The sequence below is a fragment of the Pseudophryne corroboree genome, chromosome 12, assembly GCF_028390025.1.
Source record: "Pseudophryne corroboree isolate aPseCor3 chromosome 12, aPseCor3.hap2, whole genome shotgun sequence".
Lineage (NCBI taxonomy): Eukaryota > Metazoa > Chordata > Amphibia > Anura > Myobatrachidae > Pseudophryne > Pseudophryne corroboree.
In genome coordinates this window covers 163,542,130-163,560,271 of record NC_086455.1, presented here as the reverse complement: position 1 = coordinate 163,560,271, position 18,142 = coordinate 163,542,130, and the positions used below count along the sequence as shown (strand labels likewise).

Genomic DNA, 18,142 nt, shown 5'->3' with positions numbered 1-18,142 from the left:
AGTATTTCCTCCAGTCCTGTATCTCATCTCATACAGAGTACTGTCCAGCATTCCCCCCCCCCCAGTCCTGTATCTCACCTCATACAAAGTACTGTCCAGCATTTCCCCCAGTCCTGTATCTCACCTCATACAGAGTACTGTCCAGCATTTCCCCCAGTCCTGTATCTCACCTCATACAGAGTACTGTCCAGCATTTCCCCCCAGTCCTGTATCTCACCTCATACAGAGTACTGTCCAGCATTTCCCCCAGTCCTGTATCTCACCTCATACAGAGTACTGTCCAGCGTTTCCCCCAGTCCTGTATCTCACCTCATACAGAGTACTGTCCAACATTTCCCCCCAGTCCTGTATCTCATCTCATACAGAGTACTGTCCAGCATTTCCTCCCAGTCCTGTATCTCATCTCATACAGAGTACTGTCCAGCATTCCCCTCCCAGTCCTGTATCTCACCTCATACAGAGTAATGTCCAGCATTTCCTCCCAGTCCTGTATCTCACCTCATACAGAGTAATGTCCAGCATTTCCTCCCAGTCCTGTATCTCATCTCATACAGAGTACTGTCCAGTATATTTCCCCCAGTCCTGTATCTCGCCTCATACAGAGTACTGTCCAGTATATTTCCCCCAGTCCTGTATCTCACCTCATACAGAGTACTGTCCAGTATATTTCCCCCAGTCCTGTATCTCACCTCATACAGAGTACTGTCCAGTATATTTCCCCCAGTCCTGTATCTCACCTCATACAGAGTACTGTCCAGCACCCCCCCCCCGTCCTGTATCTCACCTCATACAGAGTACTGTCCAGTATATTTCCCCCAGTCCTATATCTCACCTCATACAGAGTACTGTCCAGTATATTTCCCCCAGTCCTGTATCTCACCTCATACAGAGTACTGTCCAGTATATTTCCCCCAGTCCTGTATCTCACCTCATATAGAGTACTGTCCAGTATATTTCCCCCCAGTCCTGTATCTCATCTCATACAGAGTACTGTCCAGCATTTCCTCCCAGTCCTGTATCTCACCTCATACAGACTACTGTCCAGCATTTCCCCCAGTCCTGTATCTCATCTCATACAGAGTACTGTCCAGCATTCCCCTCCCAGTCCTGTATCTCACCTCATACAGAGTACTGTCCAGTATATTTCCCCCAGTCCTGTATCTCATCTCATACAGAGTACTGTCCAGCGTTTCCCCCCAGTCCTGTATCTCACCTCATACAGAGTACTGCCCAGTATATTTCCCCCAGTCCTGTATCTCACCTCATACAGAGTACTGTCCAGTATATTTCCCCCAGTCCTGTATCTCACCTCATACAGAGTACTGTCCAGTATATTTCCCCCAGTCCTGTATCTCACCTCATATAGAGTACTGTCCAGCATTTCCTCCAGTCCTGTATCTCACCTCATACAGAGTACTGTCCAGCATTTCCTCCCAGTCCTGTATCTCACCTCATACAGAGTACTGTCCAGTATATTTCCTCCCAGTCCTGTATCTCACCTCATACAGAGTACTGTCCAGTATATTTCCTCCAGTCCTGTATCTCATCTCATACAGAGTACTGTCCAGCATTTCCTCCAGTCCTGTATCTCACCTCATAGAGAGTACTGTCCAGCATTTCCTCCCAGTCCTGTATCTTACCTCATACAGAGTACTGTCCAGTATATTTCCTCCCAGTACTGTATCTCATCTCATACAGAGTACTGTCCAGTATATTTCCTCCAGTCCTGTATCTCATCTCATACAGAGTACTGTCCAGCATTTCCTCCCAGTCCTGTATCTCACCTCATACAGAGTACTGTCCAGCATTTCCTCCCAGTCCTGTATCTTACCTCATACAGAGTACTGTCCAGTATATTTCCCCCAGTCCTGTATCTCACCTCATACAGAGTACTGTCCAGCGTTTCCCCCCAGTTCTGTATCTCATCTCATACAGAGTACTGTCCAGTATATTTCCTCCCAGTCCTGTATCTCATATCATACAGAGTACTGTCCAGCGTTTCCCCCCAGTCCTGTATCTCACCTCATACAGAGTACTGTCCAGTATATTTCCCCCAGTCCTGTATCTCACCTCATATTGGGGTAGATGTACTAAGCCTGAAAAGTGATAAATATCACTGTGTTAAAGCACCAGCCAATCGGCTCCTAACTATCATGTCACAGGCTGTGTTTGAAAAATGACAGCTAGGAGCCGATTGGCTGGTACTTTATCACTGTGATATTTATCACTTTTCAGGCTTAGTACATCTGGCCCACAGAGTACTGTCCAGCATTTCCCCCAGTCCTGTATCTCACCTCATACAGAGTACTGTCCAGTATATTTCCCCCCAGTCATGTATCTCACCTCATACAGAGTACTGTCCAGCATTTCCTCCAGTCCTGTATCTCACCTCATACAGAGTACTGTCCAGCGTTTCCCCCAGTCCTGTATCTCACCTCATACAGAGTACTGTCCAACATTTCCCCCCAGTCCTGTATCTCATCTCATACAGAGTACTGTCCAGCATTTCCTCCCAGTCCTGTATCTCATCTCATACAGAGTACTGTCCAGCATTCCCCTCCCAGTCCTGTATCTCACCTCATACAGAGTAATGTCCAGCATTTCCTCCCAGTCCTGTATCTCACCTCATACAGAGTAATGTCCAGCATTTCCTCCCAGTCCTGTATCTCATCTCATACAGAGTACTGTCCAGTATATTTCCCCCAGTCCTGTATCTCGCCTCATACAGAGTACTGTCCAGTATATTTCCCCCAGTCCTGTATCTCACCTCATACAGAGTACTGTCCAGTATATTTCCCCCAGTCCTGTATCTCACCTCATACAGAGTACTGTCCAGTATATTTCCCCCAGTCCTGTATCTCACCTCATACAGAGTACTGTCCAGCACCCCCCCCCCCGTCCTGTATCTCACCTCATACAGAGTACTGTCCAGTATATTTCCCCCAGTCCTATATCTCACCTCATACAGAGTACTGTCCAGTATATTTCCCCCAGTCCTGTATCTCACCTCATACAGAGTACTGTCCAGTATATTTCCCCCAGTCCTGTATCTCACCTCATATAGAGTACTGTCCAGTATATTTCCCCCCAGTCCTGTATCTCATCTCATACAGAGTACTGTCCAGCATTTCCTCCCAGTCCTGTATCTCACCTCATACAGACTACTGTCCAGCATTTCCCCCAGTCCTGTATCTCATCTCATACAGAGTACTGTCCAGCATTCCCCTCCCAGTCCTGTATCTCACCTCATACAGAGTACTGTCCAGTATATTTCCCCCAGTCCTGTATCTCATCTCATACAGAGTACTGTCCAGCGTTTCCCCCCAGTCCTGTATCTCACCTCATACAGAGTACTGCCCAGTATATTTCCCCCAGTCCTGTATCTCACCTCATACAGAGTACTGTCCAGTATATTTCCCCCAGTCCTGTATCTCACCTCATACAGAGTACTGTCCAGTATATTTCCCCCAGTCCTGTATCTCACCTCATATAGAGTACTGTCCAGCATTTCCTCCAGTCCTGTATCTCACCTCATACAGAGTACTGTCCAGCATTTCCTCCCAGTCCTGTATCTCACCTCATACAGAGTACTGTCCAGTATATTTCCTCCCAGTCCTGTATCTCACCTCATACAGAGTACTGTCCAGTATATTTCCTCCAGTCCTGTATCTCATCTCATACAGAGTACTGTCCAGCATTTCCTCCAGTCCTGTATCTCACCTCATACAGAGTACTGTCCAGCATTTCCTCCCAGTCCTGTATCTTACCTCATACAGAGTACTGTCCAGTATATTTCCTCCCAGTACTGTATCTCATCTCATACAGAGTACTGTCCAGTATATTTCCTCCAGTCCTGTATCTCATCTCATACAGAGTACTGTCCAGCATTTCCTCCCAGTCCTGTATCTCACCTCATACAGAGTACTGTCCAGCATTTCCTCCCAGTCCTGTATCTTACCTCATACAGAGTACTGTCCAGTATATTTCCCCCAGTCCTGTATCTCACCTCATACAGAGTACTGTCCAGCGTTTCCCCCCAGTCCTGTATCTCATCTCATACAGAGTACTGTCCAGTATATTTCCTCCCAGTCCTGTATCTCATATCATACAGAGTACTGTCCAGCGTTTCCCCCCAGTCCTGTATCTCACCTCATACAGAGTACTGTCCAGTATATTTCCCCCAGTCCTGTATCTCACCTCATATTGGGGTAGATGTACTAAGCCTGAAAAGTGATAAATATCACTGTGTTAAAGCACCAGCCAATCGGCTCCTAACTATCATGTCACAGGCTGTGTTTGAAAAATGACAGCTAGGAGCCGATTGGCTGGTACTTTATCACTGTGATATTTATCACTTTTCAGGCTTAGTACATCTGGCCCACAGAGTACTGTCCAGCATTTCCCCCAGTCCTGTATCTCACCTCATACAGAGTACTGTCCAGTATATTTCCCCCCAGTCATGTATCTCACCTCATACAGAGTACTGTCCAGCATTTCCTCCAGTCCTGTATCTCACCTCATACAGAGTACTGTCCAGCATCCCCCCCCCCGTCCTGTATCTTACCTCATACAGAGTACTGTCCAGCATTTCCCCCAGTCCTGTATCTCACCTCATACACAGTACTGTCCAGCATCCCCCCCCCGTCCTGTATCTTACCTCATACAGAGTACTGTCCAGCATATTTCCTCCCAGTCCTGTATCTCACCTCATACAGAGTACTGTCCAGCATTTCCTCCCAGTCCTGTATCTCATCTCATACAGAGTACTGTCCAGTATATTTCCCCCAGTCCTGTATCTCACCTCATACAGAGTACTGTCCAGCGTTTCCCCCCAGTCCTGTATCTCACCTCATACAGAGTACTGCCCAGTATATTTCCCCCAGTCCTGTATCTCACCTCATACAGAGTACTGTCCAGTATATTTCCCCCAGTCCTGTATCTCACCTCATATAGAGTACTGTCCAGCATTTCCTCCATCCTGTATCTCACCTCATACAGAGTACTGTCCAGCATTTCCTCCCAGTCCTGTATCTCACCTCATACAGAGTACTGTCCAGTATATTTCCTCCCAGTCCTGTATCTCACCTCATATTGGGTAGATGTACTAAGCCTGAAAAGTGATAAATATCACTGTGTTAAAGCACCAGCCAATCGGCTCCTAACTATCATGTCACAGGCTGTGTTTGAAAAATGACAGCTAGGAGCCGATTGGCTGGTACTTTATCACTGTGATATTTATCACTTTTCAGGCTTAGTACATCTGGCCCACAGAGTACTGTCCAGCATTTCCCCCAGTCCTGTATCTCACCTCATACAGAGTACTGTCCAGTATATTTCCCCCCAGTCATGTATCTCACCTCATACAGAGTACTGTCCAGCATTTCCTCCAGTCCTGTATCTCACCTCATACAGAGTACTGTCCAGCATTCCCCCCCCCATCCTGTATCTTACCTCATACAGAGTACTGTCCAGCATTTCCCCCAGTCCTGTATCTCACCTCATACAGAGTACTGTCCAGCATCCCCCCCCCGTCCTGTATCTTACCTCATACAGAGTACTGTCCAGTATATTTCCTCCCAGTCCTGTATCTCACCTCATACAGAGTACTGTCCAGCATTTCCTCCCAGTCCTGTATCTCATCTCATACAGAGTACTGTCCAGTATATTTCCCCCAGTCCTGTATCTCACCTCATACAGAGTACTGTCCAGCGTTTCCCCCCAGTCCTGTATCTCACCTCATACAGAGTACTGTCCAGTATATTTCCCCCAGTCCTGTATCTCACCTCATACAGAGTACGGTCCAGTATATTTCCCCCAGTCCTGTATCTCACCTCATACAGAGTACTGTGCCCTCATTTCCCCCAGTCCTGTATCTCACCTCATACAGAGTACTGTCCAGCATTTCCTCCAGTCCTGTATCTCACCTCATACAGAATACTGTCCAGCATTCCCCCCCCCCGTCCTGTATCTTACCGCATACAGAGTACTGTCCAGCATTTCCCCCAGTCCTGTATCTCACCTCATACAGAGTACTGTCCAGCATTCCCCCCCCCCCGTCCTGTATCTTACCTCATACAGAGAACTGTCCAGTATATTTCCTCCCAGTCCTGTATCTCACCTCATACAGAGTACTGTCCAGCATTTCCTCCCAGTCCTGTATCTCATCTCATACAGAGTACTGTCCAGTATATTTCCTCCCAGTCCTGTATCTCACCTCATACAGAGTACTGTCCAGCGTTTCCCCCAGTCCTGTATCTCATCTCATACAGAGTACTGTCCAGTATGTTTCCCCCAGTCCTGTATCTCATCTCATACAGAGTACTGTCCAGCATTCCCCCCCAGTCCTGTATCTTACCTCATACAGAGTACTGTCCAGCATTTCCTCCAGTCCTGTATCTCACCTCATACAGAGTACTGTCCAGCATCCCCCCCCCCCCCCCCTATATCTTACCTCATACAGAGTACTGTCCAGCATTTCCCATCAGTATACAGTATAAGTGCAGGGAGAAGGTGCTGCATAACCAGTGATGTCCTTATTCCCTGCTACTTTAAAGACTGGGGGACAGTGTCGGACTGGAGCATGAAGGCCCCCCCCGGGGTATGCAGTGATAGGGGCCCATGATTAGAGGTGTGGCCAGCCTCCAAAGGGGGTGTGGCCAGCCTCCATAGAGGTTTGGCTAACCATTATAGAGTACCTGGTCTGGACTCCTTGTTAATTTATATAGTAATTAATGCTAGTGCATGCATGATAATGTGCCAGATTAATGACAGCAATGTACTTTAGAGAATACATCATAATCCTGTGCAGTATAAGGTAACATATGTATAATATATAATTCAAGTGCACAGTCTATAACCTGATCTAGAGGAGGAGGAGGAGGGCCCCCTAGGCAGTGGGCCCTACCGGTAGTTTCCCCTGTACCCCTGTGGGCCAGTCCGAGCCTGCTGGGGGATACTGTAAGTCACTGTGATAACGTGTAATCAGGGCAGCCATCAACGGGGTCTGCCGGTTCTACAGACCCAGGCCCAGACAGAGAATGGGTCCAGATAGCATCTGTGTGGATCTGGTACCAGGCCACCAGCTTCCAGCCTGCAAGCTACAATTGGCCTGCGACCAGCGCCAGATTTGAAATGCCACCGTTGCTGTCTTTCCATGGCTTCCTGCCGGTCCACCTGCTATAACCAGATAGCGGCCTGGTGCCAAATCCACCCCGCTGGTGGGACACAGGGAAAGATGGAGGCTGCTGATTGGACAGGGGGAGGTGAAATGGCTACTGGACGGACAGGGGGAGGTAAGAGGCTGCTGGAGGGAGTGGGACACTGGGAGGTGAGAGTTTTATGGAGGGACACAGGGCGAGTTGAGAAAATGCTGGAAGGACACAAGTGAAGGTGAGAGACTCGAGACAGGGGGCCCTGTCTATTTTGTCAGTCCCGGGCCCCACAATTTCTGATGGCAGCCTGTGTGTATTGAAGGTATTTGCAAATTTCTCCTGTCAGCTAAAGAGCAAAAAAACGATCTACTGTATACTGAAACTTTGCTGGCACATCTATAAACCGGGAGTAAAACAACAGTAAGAGTAACGTATTACTTAAACATATTTTTTGTTGCATAGTTGAAGTCGTCATTAGGCTGAAAGACGAAATTAACTAATTTATCGATAGGTCAAAAGCCCCATTACCTATAAAAAATGGGAAATAAATCCTTCTTGGTTCCATAACAACAAATCCGTTTCACCCTGGGTCAGCACCGGACGCTAACACAATTCAGTGGCCATGTGTGTTTAACCATAATGCTTTTATTTTCCCTGTACTTGTCTAATATACGATAAATGTATAAAAATATATGTATAGGAGTTTACCTTGTTTCTATGATTGTGCTAAAACTGCTAACAAAGTTTACCATTAAGTACAGTTCCATGATTTGTTTTCTCTTCTCCATAATCTTTATGATGGCTCTCGAAGCTCTCATGTACAAGGTGTGTTAATCATCGCACAAAACATTATCATTGTCCATGGCCTAGTGTTTGACAGCATTGGGTAGGGGTATGACATAATTGACGTTGTAGTCGATCTTGAAATATCTCCTCCAATGGGTCCTCTTTGCCCAATCCGAGACTACTCGTTATCATGATGCCATTGCCTTACACAACTATTCATGTGAGCACAGTGTTAGATCGGAGGTGCCAACGAACTTCTATACAATTTCCTGCCTATCTCTAGGTCACAGGTTCTCAAACCCGGTCCTCAGGACCCCGCACGGTCCATGTTTTCCAGGTCACCTGTAGATTTTTAAAATGTGACAGTTGGTGATACACAGAGCAGCTGCTGGGTCACATGGAAAACGTGAACCGTGTGGGGTCCTGAGGACCGAGTTTGAGAACCACTGCCCTGGGTCAGCACCGGACGCTAACACAATTCAGTGGCCATGTGTGTTTAACCATAATGCTTTTATTTTCCCTGTACTTGTCTAATATAGGATAAATGTATAAAAATATATGTATAGGAGTTTACCTTGTTTCTATGATTGTGCTAAAACTGCTAACAAAGTTTACCATTAAGTACAGTTCCATGATTTGTTTTCTCTTCTCCATAATCTTTATGATGGCTCTCGAAGCTCTCATGTACAAGGTGTGTTAATCATCGCACAAAACATTATCATTGTCCATGGCCTAGCGTTTGACAGCATTGGGTAGGGGTATGACATAATTGACGTTGTAGTCCATCTTGAAATATCTCCTCCAATGGGTCCTCTTTGCCCAATCCGAGACTACTCGTTATCATGATGCCATTGCCTTACACAACTATTCATGTGAGCACAGTGTTAGATCGGAGGTGCCAACGAACTTCTATACAATTTCCTGCCTATCTCTAGGTCACAGGTTCTCAAACCCGGTCCTCAGGACCCCGCACGGTCCATGTTTTCCAGGTCACCTGTAGATTTTTAAAATGTGACAGTTGGTGATACACAGAGCAGCTGCTGGGTCACATGGAAAACGTGAACCGTGTGGGGTCCTGAGGACCGAGTTTGAGAACCACTGCTCTGGGTTGTTAGACGATGATAGACATCACTTCTCATGAGACGTCTGTGTTTGTTTTGCAGGTACAGGCCTATCTAAACAGAGTTAAAGGCGATAAAGGAGAAGACAAGATGGACCTTCTAGCTCTCAGGTTCCTGTCTGTGAATTCCATCATTGACCCATGGATCTTCACCATATTACGCCCCTCGGTGCTCAGGCTGATGCGCTCTGTCCTGTGCTGTTATAGCTCTATTAACCTCAGGAGTATCAAAGGGTCCCCTTCCCTCAGCAGCCGCCTATCAACCAATAACAAGCTAAACTGCACCGACACTACGTACGGGATTTCCCAGAAGAATCAGTTCTGTAACGAGGACAAAATCACCTGGGGAGACAAAGCAGAAACCTAGAGACGTAAGCTGTTATCCCATGGCAAGCGGTGGTTGCAGCTCAATTAAATTTTGAAGGCTCATAGAGGTCATCTATCAAAAGACAAAGCTCTAATATCGAGGAGAACATTTGTAACGGTAATCTGCATGCAACTTTTTGGAACAGGGCGACGTGACGGAGTTCAGTTGGGCGAATGAAGTCCGGAGAGATAATCACTATACTGTAGGTGGTAAAACCTTAGGCCAAAACACTTGAAGACATTGTGTCATGTTCTTGTTGAACGTTTTTAACGTCTGTTCTGTTTTCCGTGGCTGAAATCCCTTTATGAGTGTTCTGTCGCTTCGGGGGAAGGACTTGTGATTTCAGGTGATCCTACCTCGTCAATTGATGATTCGTTGCTTAATGGCGTCGTAACTACAGTATATGGTATCACCCCTTACCATTATATTGCCAACCATGTAATGCAGGCGGCGCTCCAGTTTCACCGCAGAACGTTATGTGAAAGCGCTTTCTTTGCGTTTTGTAGTAACTACATGATAAAAGCATCATTTATCTTAAAGCGCAACACCAAATTTTACAGGACTGTGTGTTTATTTAAGTATAATCTACAATCCAAAGGACTCATTTAAGGTTATCTTGTCATTGGTTACCCTTTTAAGCAGACAAAAACACTCGTTGAAATTCTGGTGCTTAAACATTTGAGAGATCCATTGTCAAATTCTAAGCAATCTGACTAGATTGCTTAGATCTTAAACACGGATCTCTCGTGTGTATGCCCCCCAGCGATAGCGATGCGCGGCCCGGTTCGTCGCTATCGCCGTGCTAGATTGGCCTGCGTGCAGGCTCAATCTAGCGGGTCGCTCACTTCAGCGCTGTGTGAAGTGAACGGCCCCCCAAGTGCTGAGCGGGGGGAGAGATGTATGCTGAGCAGCCTGGCCTTAAAAGAATGGAGATTTCCATAATCTATTTTAGCTGAAACACTAAATCACTGCTGAAGACTGTGGATTACGCATGCACAGATTTACGGCAACCAAATGACTATTACTGTATGTCTGCTATAGGTAAAAAGGTCTAAAGTGAGTCAGAAGAATAGAGTTTTATTTAAAATAAAATCCCAGTAATGTCTATGGTTACGCATCACATGCGGTATATTTAGTATAGCCAGTGATGTCTACAGATCACATCTTCTGTTGTCTTCTGACAAAGGGGGCTATACTCAGATTTCTCCCGATGCGGGGTGGTGTACATATGTTTTGTACATTGGACGTTAGGTTGTGACGTTCAGTAGAGAGACACTTACCAGAAGCCTGTTTCGCCTGTGTGAGGACTCCTCGGTGAAGGACAGGATTTTCTGGTCAGCATGTAAAGTTCAGGAGCGACATCCTGACTGAGACAAGTAGAATAAGAGGGATGTTTGAGCTACAACTCAGGGGCGACATTCCAAAATTCAAATGAACCACTCCTTGGGCGGGATGTATTAACATACAGAGGTGTAATGTTCTCTATTTCATTCTAATTCCCCGCCAGGCCAGAGCAGGCAGGCCGCTGCTTCCCCTCACCAAGTCCAAACCTGTTTCCGTGACATGGCGTAATCACCGCGCACCGCAACCAGTTGGGTATGAATCTCAGCTGCTGATAGCGCAGAAATCTGATCACACTGCGCACCTCAATGTGTGACCATGTTTCCTCCCTCCCCGCCATCTTACACCTGATGTTGGGATAGTATGAGGTAAATTTACTAAGATGGGAGTTCTATTTAAGACGGGATGTTGCCCATAGCAACCAATCAGATTTATCTTCTAGAAGGTGCTAGATAAATGAGAAGTAGAATCTGATTGGTTGCTATGGACAACAACCCATCTTCAATAGAACTCCCATCTTAGTAAATTTACCCCTATGACTGATATGAGGGGCAGTCTAATAGCCATGAGGGAAAGCCGTGGCCTGCCTGCTCTGGACTGCTGGGAAATCAGACTGAAGTAAAGTACACACCACACGTGAGAGGTCTTGTTACCTTATTTACTGAACCACCCTCATACCTTTGGCAGATCTCGAACCAATCAAAAAAAATCAACCAATGGAAATGCCATATTAATGTTGGAATTCCCAGTTCTAGTGAATGTACATATTTGGCCTGAATCATTTCTGCAGTGCTAGAAAAGTTAAAATTTAAGCGTTGTGCAATGTAACTACACTTTCATTAGTAGACAATTTGTTATTTAAACTAACGTAAAATGGAGTTACCCCGAATCAATATTTTCAGCGTAACTTACTCATTTCTACATTGATAGTGACATATGAAGAAAACAGAACTGAATATAACATAAAAATATGTTAAAGGAGTAAATATTGTTGAACATATACCGAATAAAATGCCATGACAAATAGCACTTTTTTAATTTGTTCTATTTACAACATTAAAATATAATTTATTTATGGAAAAATAATAGAAAACTAAACCTGTGTCCATTCATCTTTACATAAAAATAAAGTGTTTACATTACTTGTCTGAGAGCCGAACATAGAACTTGATTCATTTTTGTAAGTAAAGCAAAACAGCAAGCAACTGGGCAAAACCATGTTACACTGCAGGTGGGGCAGATGTAACATGTGCAGAGAGAGTTAGATTTGAGTGGATTATGGGGGTCATTCCAAGTTGTTCGCTAGCAGATTTTGGTCGCTGCGCAGCGATCAGGCAAAAAATAGGCACATCTGCGCATGCGGTGCAATGCGCACACGCGTCATACTATTACAACGAACGATGTAGTTTCACACAAGGTCTAGCGAAGCATTTCAGTCGCACTGCTGGCCACAGAGTGATTGACATGAAGTGGGTGTTTCTGGGTGTCAACTGACTGTTTTCAGGGAGTGCTCGAAAAAACACAGGCGTGCCAGGAAAAACGCAGGCAAGGCTGGGCGAACGTAGGGCATGTTTGTGACGTCAAAACAGGAACTGAATGGTCTGAAGTGATCGCAAGCGCTGAGTAGGTCTGAAGCTACTCAGAAACTGCACAAAATTATTTTGTAGCCGCTCTGCGATCCCTTCATTTGCACTTCTAAGCTAAAATACACTCCCAGTGGGCGGCGGCATAGCGTTTGCACGGCTGCTAAAAACTGCTAGCGAGCGAACAACTCGGAATGACCACCTATATTGTTTCTGTGCAGGGTAAATACTGTCTGTTTATTTTTACACTGCAATTTAGATTTCAGTTTGAACACACTCCACCCAAATCTAACTCTCTGCACATGTTACATCTGCCCCACCTGCAGTGCAGCATGGGTTTGCCCAGTTGCTTGCTTTTTTGCTTTGCTTACAAACATGAATCAGGCCCAAAGTCACTTATACCCAATGTAACTACAAACCTACTTATCGTCTACATTCCATAGGCGGCAAGCCTTTTACTGGTAATATGTACAGCATGAATGTTATTTAATGAATGTCTATTTGTTAAATGTGTTGTTGTTTTTTAAATAAAATTGTTGTGAGCAAACCATTGTACGTGGTAGATTATTGGGGGTCATTCTGACCCGATCGCATGCTGCAGTTTTTTGCAGCCGTGCGATCGGGTCACAACAGCGTGCAGGCCGCAATGCGCAGGCGCGTCGCTGCCTGGCGACGAGAAGAACGAAGAAAGCATTTGCAGCGGCGAACGCAAGAAGATTGACAGGAAGAGGCCGGCCGGGGGGTGTCAACTCACCGTTTTCTGGGAGTGTCGAAGAAAACGCAGGCGTGCCCGGCGGTTTGCAGGGAGGTATCCTGACGTCAGCTCCAGGAAGGGTCATCGCAGCGGGTGAGTAAAGGTGGGTACACACTAATAGATATATCTGCAGATTAATTGATCTGCAGATATATCTATGTACGGATCAGACAGTGTGCTGTGCATACACACTGCCCAAACCATCTGGGGACTGACGTCATGAACTGGGCGGGCACCGGCCCGCCCGCCCAGTTCAGCTGTCAATCACCGCCGGCCGCTGCAGCATATGTACGGGCGGGCGTCCGACCGCCCCGTACACACACAGCGACGCGCCAATATATCGATAGATATATTGGCCGTCGGCTGTGCTGCGGGGCCGACGCGATACGTCTGTGAACGACGGAGTTCACAGACGTATCGGCCGTACACACTGGCCGATGGTCCCGCGATATATCGGCCGTTCAAGAGAACGGCCGATATATCGACCAGTGTGTACGGGCCTTAAGTCTTGAGCTGTGCAGAGACTGCACAAACTTTTTGCTTGTGCAGCTCTCTGCACAGCCGATCGCAGCCCTGCACAGCCCTAACCCCCTCCCCTGTAGGCGGCGATTACCTGGTCGCAGCAGTGCAAAAATAGCCTGCGTGCGATCAGGTCTGGATGACCCCCACTGTACGACAGTGTGGGAAGCAATTTGCCAGCAAATATCAATTACTGCAGAGTTAATGGCAAAACCATAAACCTCAAGGTGTGTTCCACACTGCAGGTACTGTGGAGCTGGGGACACACAACCATGAGCAAAGAATGGATTATGTGCAAATTAGTCGTAGCGTAGGGCGTAACCGAGCGCTGAGGCTTGGGAGCAAGAGGATGTGTAATCATTCATCTCAGATTCCCTATTCTCTACTATACACATTACACTTAAGGGGTATACACACGGAGAGATCCATGCTTAAATTCTAAGCAATCTGACTAGATTACAGAAGAGCTACGTCAATAGATGATGCAGGCGGAGCTAGTGTTACTGATGATCTGCAGCCACCTCCCCCTTCCTCAGGTCCTGGGGGTGGTCTTCTGTATGCCGGCGGTCGGGCTCCCGGCGCTCAGTATACCGGCGCCGGGAGCCCGACAGCCGGCATACCGACACTTATTTTCCCTCGTGGGGGTCCACGACCCCCATAGAGGGAGAATAAAATAGTGTGGCGTGCGTAGCGCGCCACCGTGCCCGTAGCGTTGCGAGCGCAGCGAGCCCGCAAGGGTCTCATTTGCGTTCGCCACGCTGTCGGTAAGCCGGCGGGCGGGCTCCCGGCGCCGGGATGCTGGTCGCCGGGAGCCCGACCGCCGGCCAGCCGTAGTGAACCCGGTCCTGGTGTCTGCATGGTCCTCCTCCAGCTACAGCCCACCCATCTGGTACTCACATACGCTGTGTCTGTTGGACGGCATTCATCCCCTCCTCAGATGCTGGTGGCTTCCTTTTCTAGCACGACATATGTGATGTCATGGTGTCACCGCTGCTGAAGTGAAGAAGAGCCATGAAGAGGAGCAGGCTCTGTACATCTTGAAGACAAGATGAGAGGGGGCTGACGGGACCAGGGAGGTGGGGAAGCTGCTGGAGGGATACAGGGCATGGAGCTGCTGGAGGGACACAGGGCATGGAGCTGCTGGAGTGACAGAGGCAGAGATGTGCATAAGGGGCGCTACTGTGGGCCTTATATGTATAAGCGACACTACTGTGGTCATTTTGTATAAGGAGCACTACTATTGTGGGCTTATATACAGAGTGCCCACAGTAATAGTGCCACTTATATGTACAAGGGGCACTACTGCCTGCTGTGGGCATTCTGTATATAAGCAGCAGTACTACTGTGGGCATTTTGTGTTTAAGCTACACTTCTGTGGGCATTATGTGTATAAGCGGTTTATACTACTGTGGTCATTCTGTGTAAGGGGCGCTACAACTGTGGGCATTATGAGGAAGGAGGACTACTACTGTGGGAATTATGTATAAGGGGCACTACTGTGGGCATTGTATATAAGGGGCACTACAGTGTGGCATAACGCGTATAAAGGGAACCATTGTGAATAAAGGGCACTACTGAGTGACATAACCATGTGGTGTAATATGAATCAGGGGCAGGGGTGTATCTACCTATTGGCCAGGATGGCACTCGCCATGGGCGCCAGGCAAGGAGGGGGCGCTGCCTGGCTGTGCCACCCGCGGCCAAAGGATAGAAAAGCAGTAATGTCAGACTGTACCTGATGAGAGTCTGTTACTGCTGGAGCGGCGCTGGTGTCCGGCAGCACCACACTTGTAATCAGACTCAAAATAAACTACAGCTCCCAGCAGCCCTTGTTGCTGGGAGCTCCCGGCAGCAAGGGCTGCTGGGAACTATAGTTTATTGTGAGTCTGATTACAAGTGCGGTGCTGCCGGACACTAGTCTGATCACTAGTGCAGTGCGGTGCTGACGGACACTAGTCTGATCACTAGTGCAGTGCGGTGCTGACGGACACTGGCGCTGCGCCGGCAGTAACAGACTCTACCAGGTACACATCAGTGGTGCAAGTAGAAATATTTTCTTATGGGTACTGAGTGCTGAAAAATGGTCGTGGTCATGTGTTGTGATGGGGCGTGGTCACATGCTGCTAGTGGGAGTGGCTACATGACACTAGCGGCGTGGCCAGATGACATAGCCCCTTTTTTTTGGTATTCTGGAGGCAAGGCAAAAAATATATAGTAATGCCTCCAGTATAATAGAAATATATAGTAATACCTCCAGTATAATAGAAATATATAGTAATACCTCCAGTATAATAGAAATATATAGTAATACCTCCAGTATAATAGAAATATATAGTGATACCTCCAGTATAATAGAAATATATAGTAATGCCTCCAGTATAGTAGAAATATATAGTAATACCTCCAGTATAATAATAATATATAGTAATACCTCCAGTATAATAGAAATATATAGTAATACCTCCAGTATAATAGAAATATATAGTAATACCTCCAGTATAATAGAAATATATAGTAATACCTCCAGTATAATAGAAATATATAGTGATACCTCCAGTATAATAGAAATATATAGTGATACCTCCAGTATAATAGAAATATATAGTAATGCCTCCAGTATAATAGAAATATATAGTAATACCTCCAGTATAATAGAAATATATAGTAATACCTCCAGTATAATAGAAATATATAGTAATGCCTCCAGTATAATAGAAATATATAGTAATGCCTCCAGTATAATAGAAATATATAGTAATACCTCCAGTATAATAGAAATATATAGTGATACCTCCAGTATAATAGAAATATATAGTAATGCCTCCAGTATAATAGAAATATATAGTGATACCTCCAGTATAATAGAAATATATAGTGATACCTCCAGTATAATAGAAATATATAGTGATACCTCCAGTATAATAGAAATATATAGTGATACCTCCAGTATAATAGAAATATATAGTGATACCTCCAGTATAATAGAAATATATAGTGATACCTCCAGTATAATAAAAATATATAGTGATACCTCCAGTATAATAGAAATATATAGTAATGCCTCCAGTATAATAGACATATATAGTGATACCTCCAGTATAATATAAATATATAGTGATACCTCCAGTATAATAGAAATATATAGTAATACCTCCAGTATAATAGAAATATATAGTAATGCCTCCAGTATAATAGAAATATATAGTAATACCTCCAGTATAATAGAAATATATAGTAATACCTCCAGTATAATAGAAATATATAGTGATACCTCCAGTATAATAGAAATATATAGTAATGCCTCCAGTATAATAGAAATATATAGTGATACCTCCAGTATAATAGAAATATATAGTGATACCTCCAGTATAATAGAAATATATAGTGATACCTCCAGTATAATAGAAATATATAGTGATACCTCCAGTATAATAGAAATATATAGTGATACCTCCAGTATAATAGAAATATATAGTGATACCTCCAGTATAATAGAAATATATAGTAATGCCTCCAGTATAATAGAAATATATAGTGATACCTCCAGTATAATAGAAATATATAGTGATACCTCCAGTATAATAGAAATATATAGTAATGCCTCCAGTATAATAGAAATATATAGTGATACCTCCAGTATAATAGAAATATATAGTGATACCTCCAGTATAATAGAAATATATAGTAATGCCTCCAGTATAATAGAAATATATAGTAATGCCTCCAGTATAATAGAAATATATAGTGATACCTCCAGTATAATAGAAATATATAGTGATACCTCCAGTATAATAGAAATATATAGTGATACCTCCAGTATAATAGAAATATATAGTGATACCTCCAGTATAATAGAAATATATAGTAATGCCTCCAGTATAATAGAAATATATAGTGATACCTCCAGTATAATAGAAATATATAGTGATACCTCCAGTATAATAGAAATATATAGTAATGCCTCCAGTATAATAGAAATATATAGTGATACCTCCAGTATAATAGAAATATATAGTAATGCCTCCAGTATAATAGAAATAATAAGAATTTACTTACCGATAATTCTATTTCTCGGAGTCCGTAGTGGATGCTGGGGTTCCTGAAAGGACCATGGGGAATAGCGGCTCCGCAGGAGACAGGGCACAAAAAAGTAAAGCTTTACTAGGTCAGGTGGTGTGCACTGGCTCCTCCCCCTATGACCCTCCTCCAGACTCCAGTTAGGTACTGTGCCCGGACGAGCATACACAATAAGGGAGGCATTTTGAATCCCGGGTAAGACTCATACCAGCCACACCAATCACACCGTACAACTTGTGATCTAAACCCAGTTAACAGTATGACAACAGAAAGGGCCTCTTAAAGATGGCTCCTTAACAATAACCCGAATTAGTTAACAATAACTATGTACAAGTATTGCAGATAATCCGCACTTGGGATGGGCGCCCAGCATCCACTACGGACTCCGAGAAATAGAATTATCGGTAAGTAAATTCTTATTTTCTCTATCGTCCTAAGTGGATG

General features: G+C 45.1%; 1 protein-coding gene across 1 annotated transcript in view; it reads left to right on the top strand.

Moving 5' to 3' along the window:
- LOC134981180 (prostaglandin E2 receptor EP2 subtype-like) overlaps positions 1–12,895 on the top strand; it is a 52,265-nt gene extending 39,370 nt beyond the window's left edge. Inside the window, exon 2 of the mRNA XM_063948404.1 lies at positions 9,101–12,895. Within this exon, the coding sequence (XP_063804474.1) occupies positions 9,101–9,424 (324 nt within the window). The 3' untranslated portion in view covers positions 9,425–12,895. The remainder of the gene's footprint in view (positions 1–9,100) is intronic.
- The last annotated feature ends 5,247 nt before the right edge of the window (positions 12,896–18,142 follow it).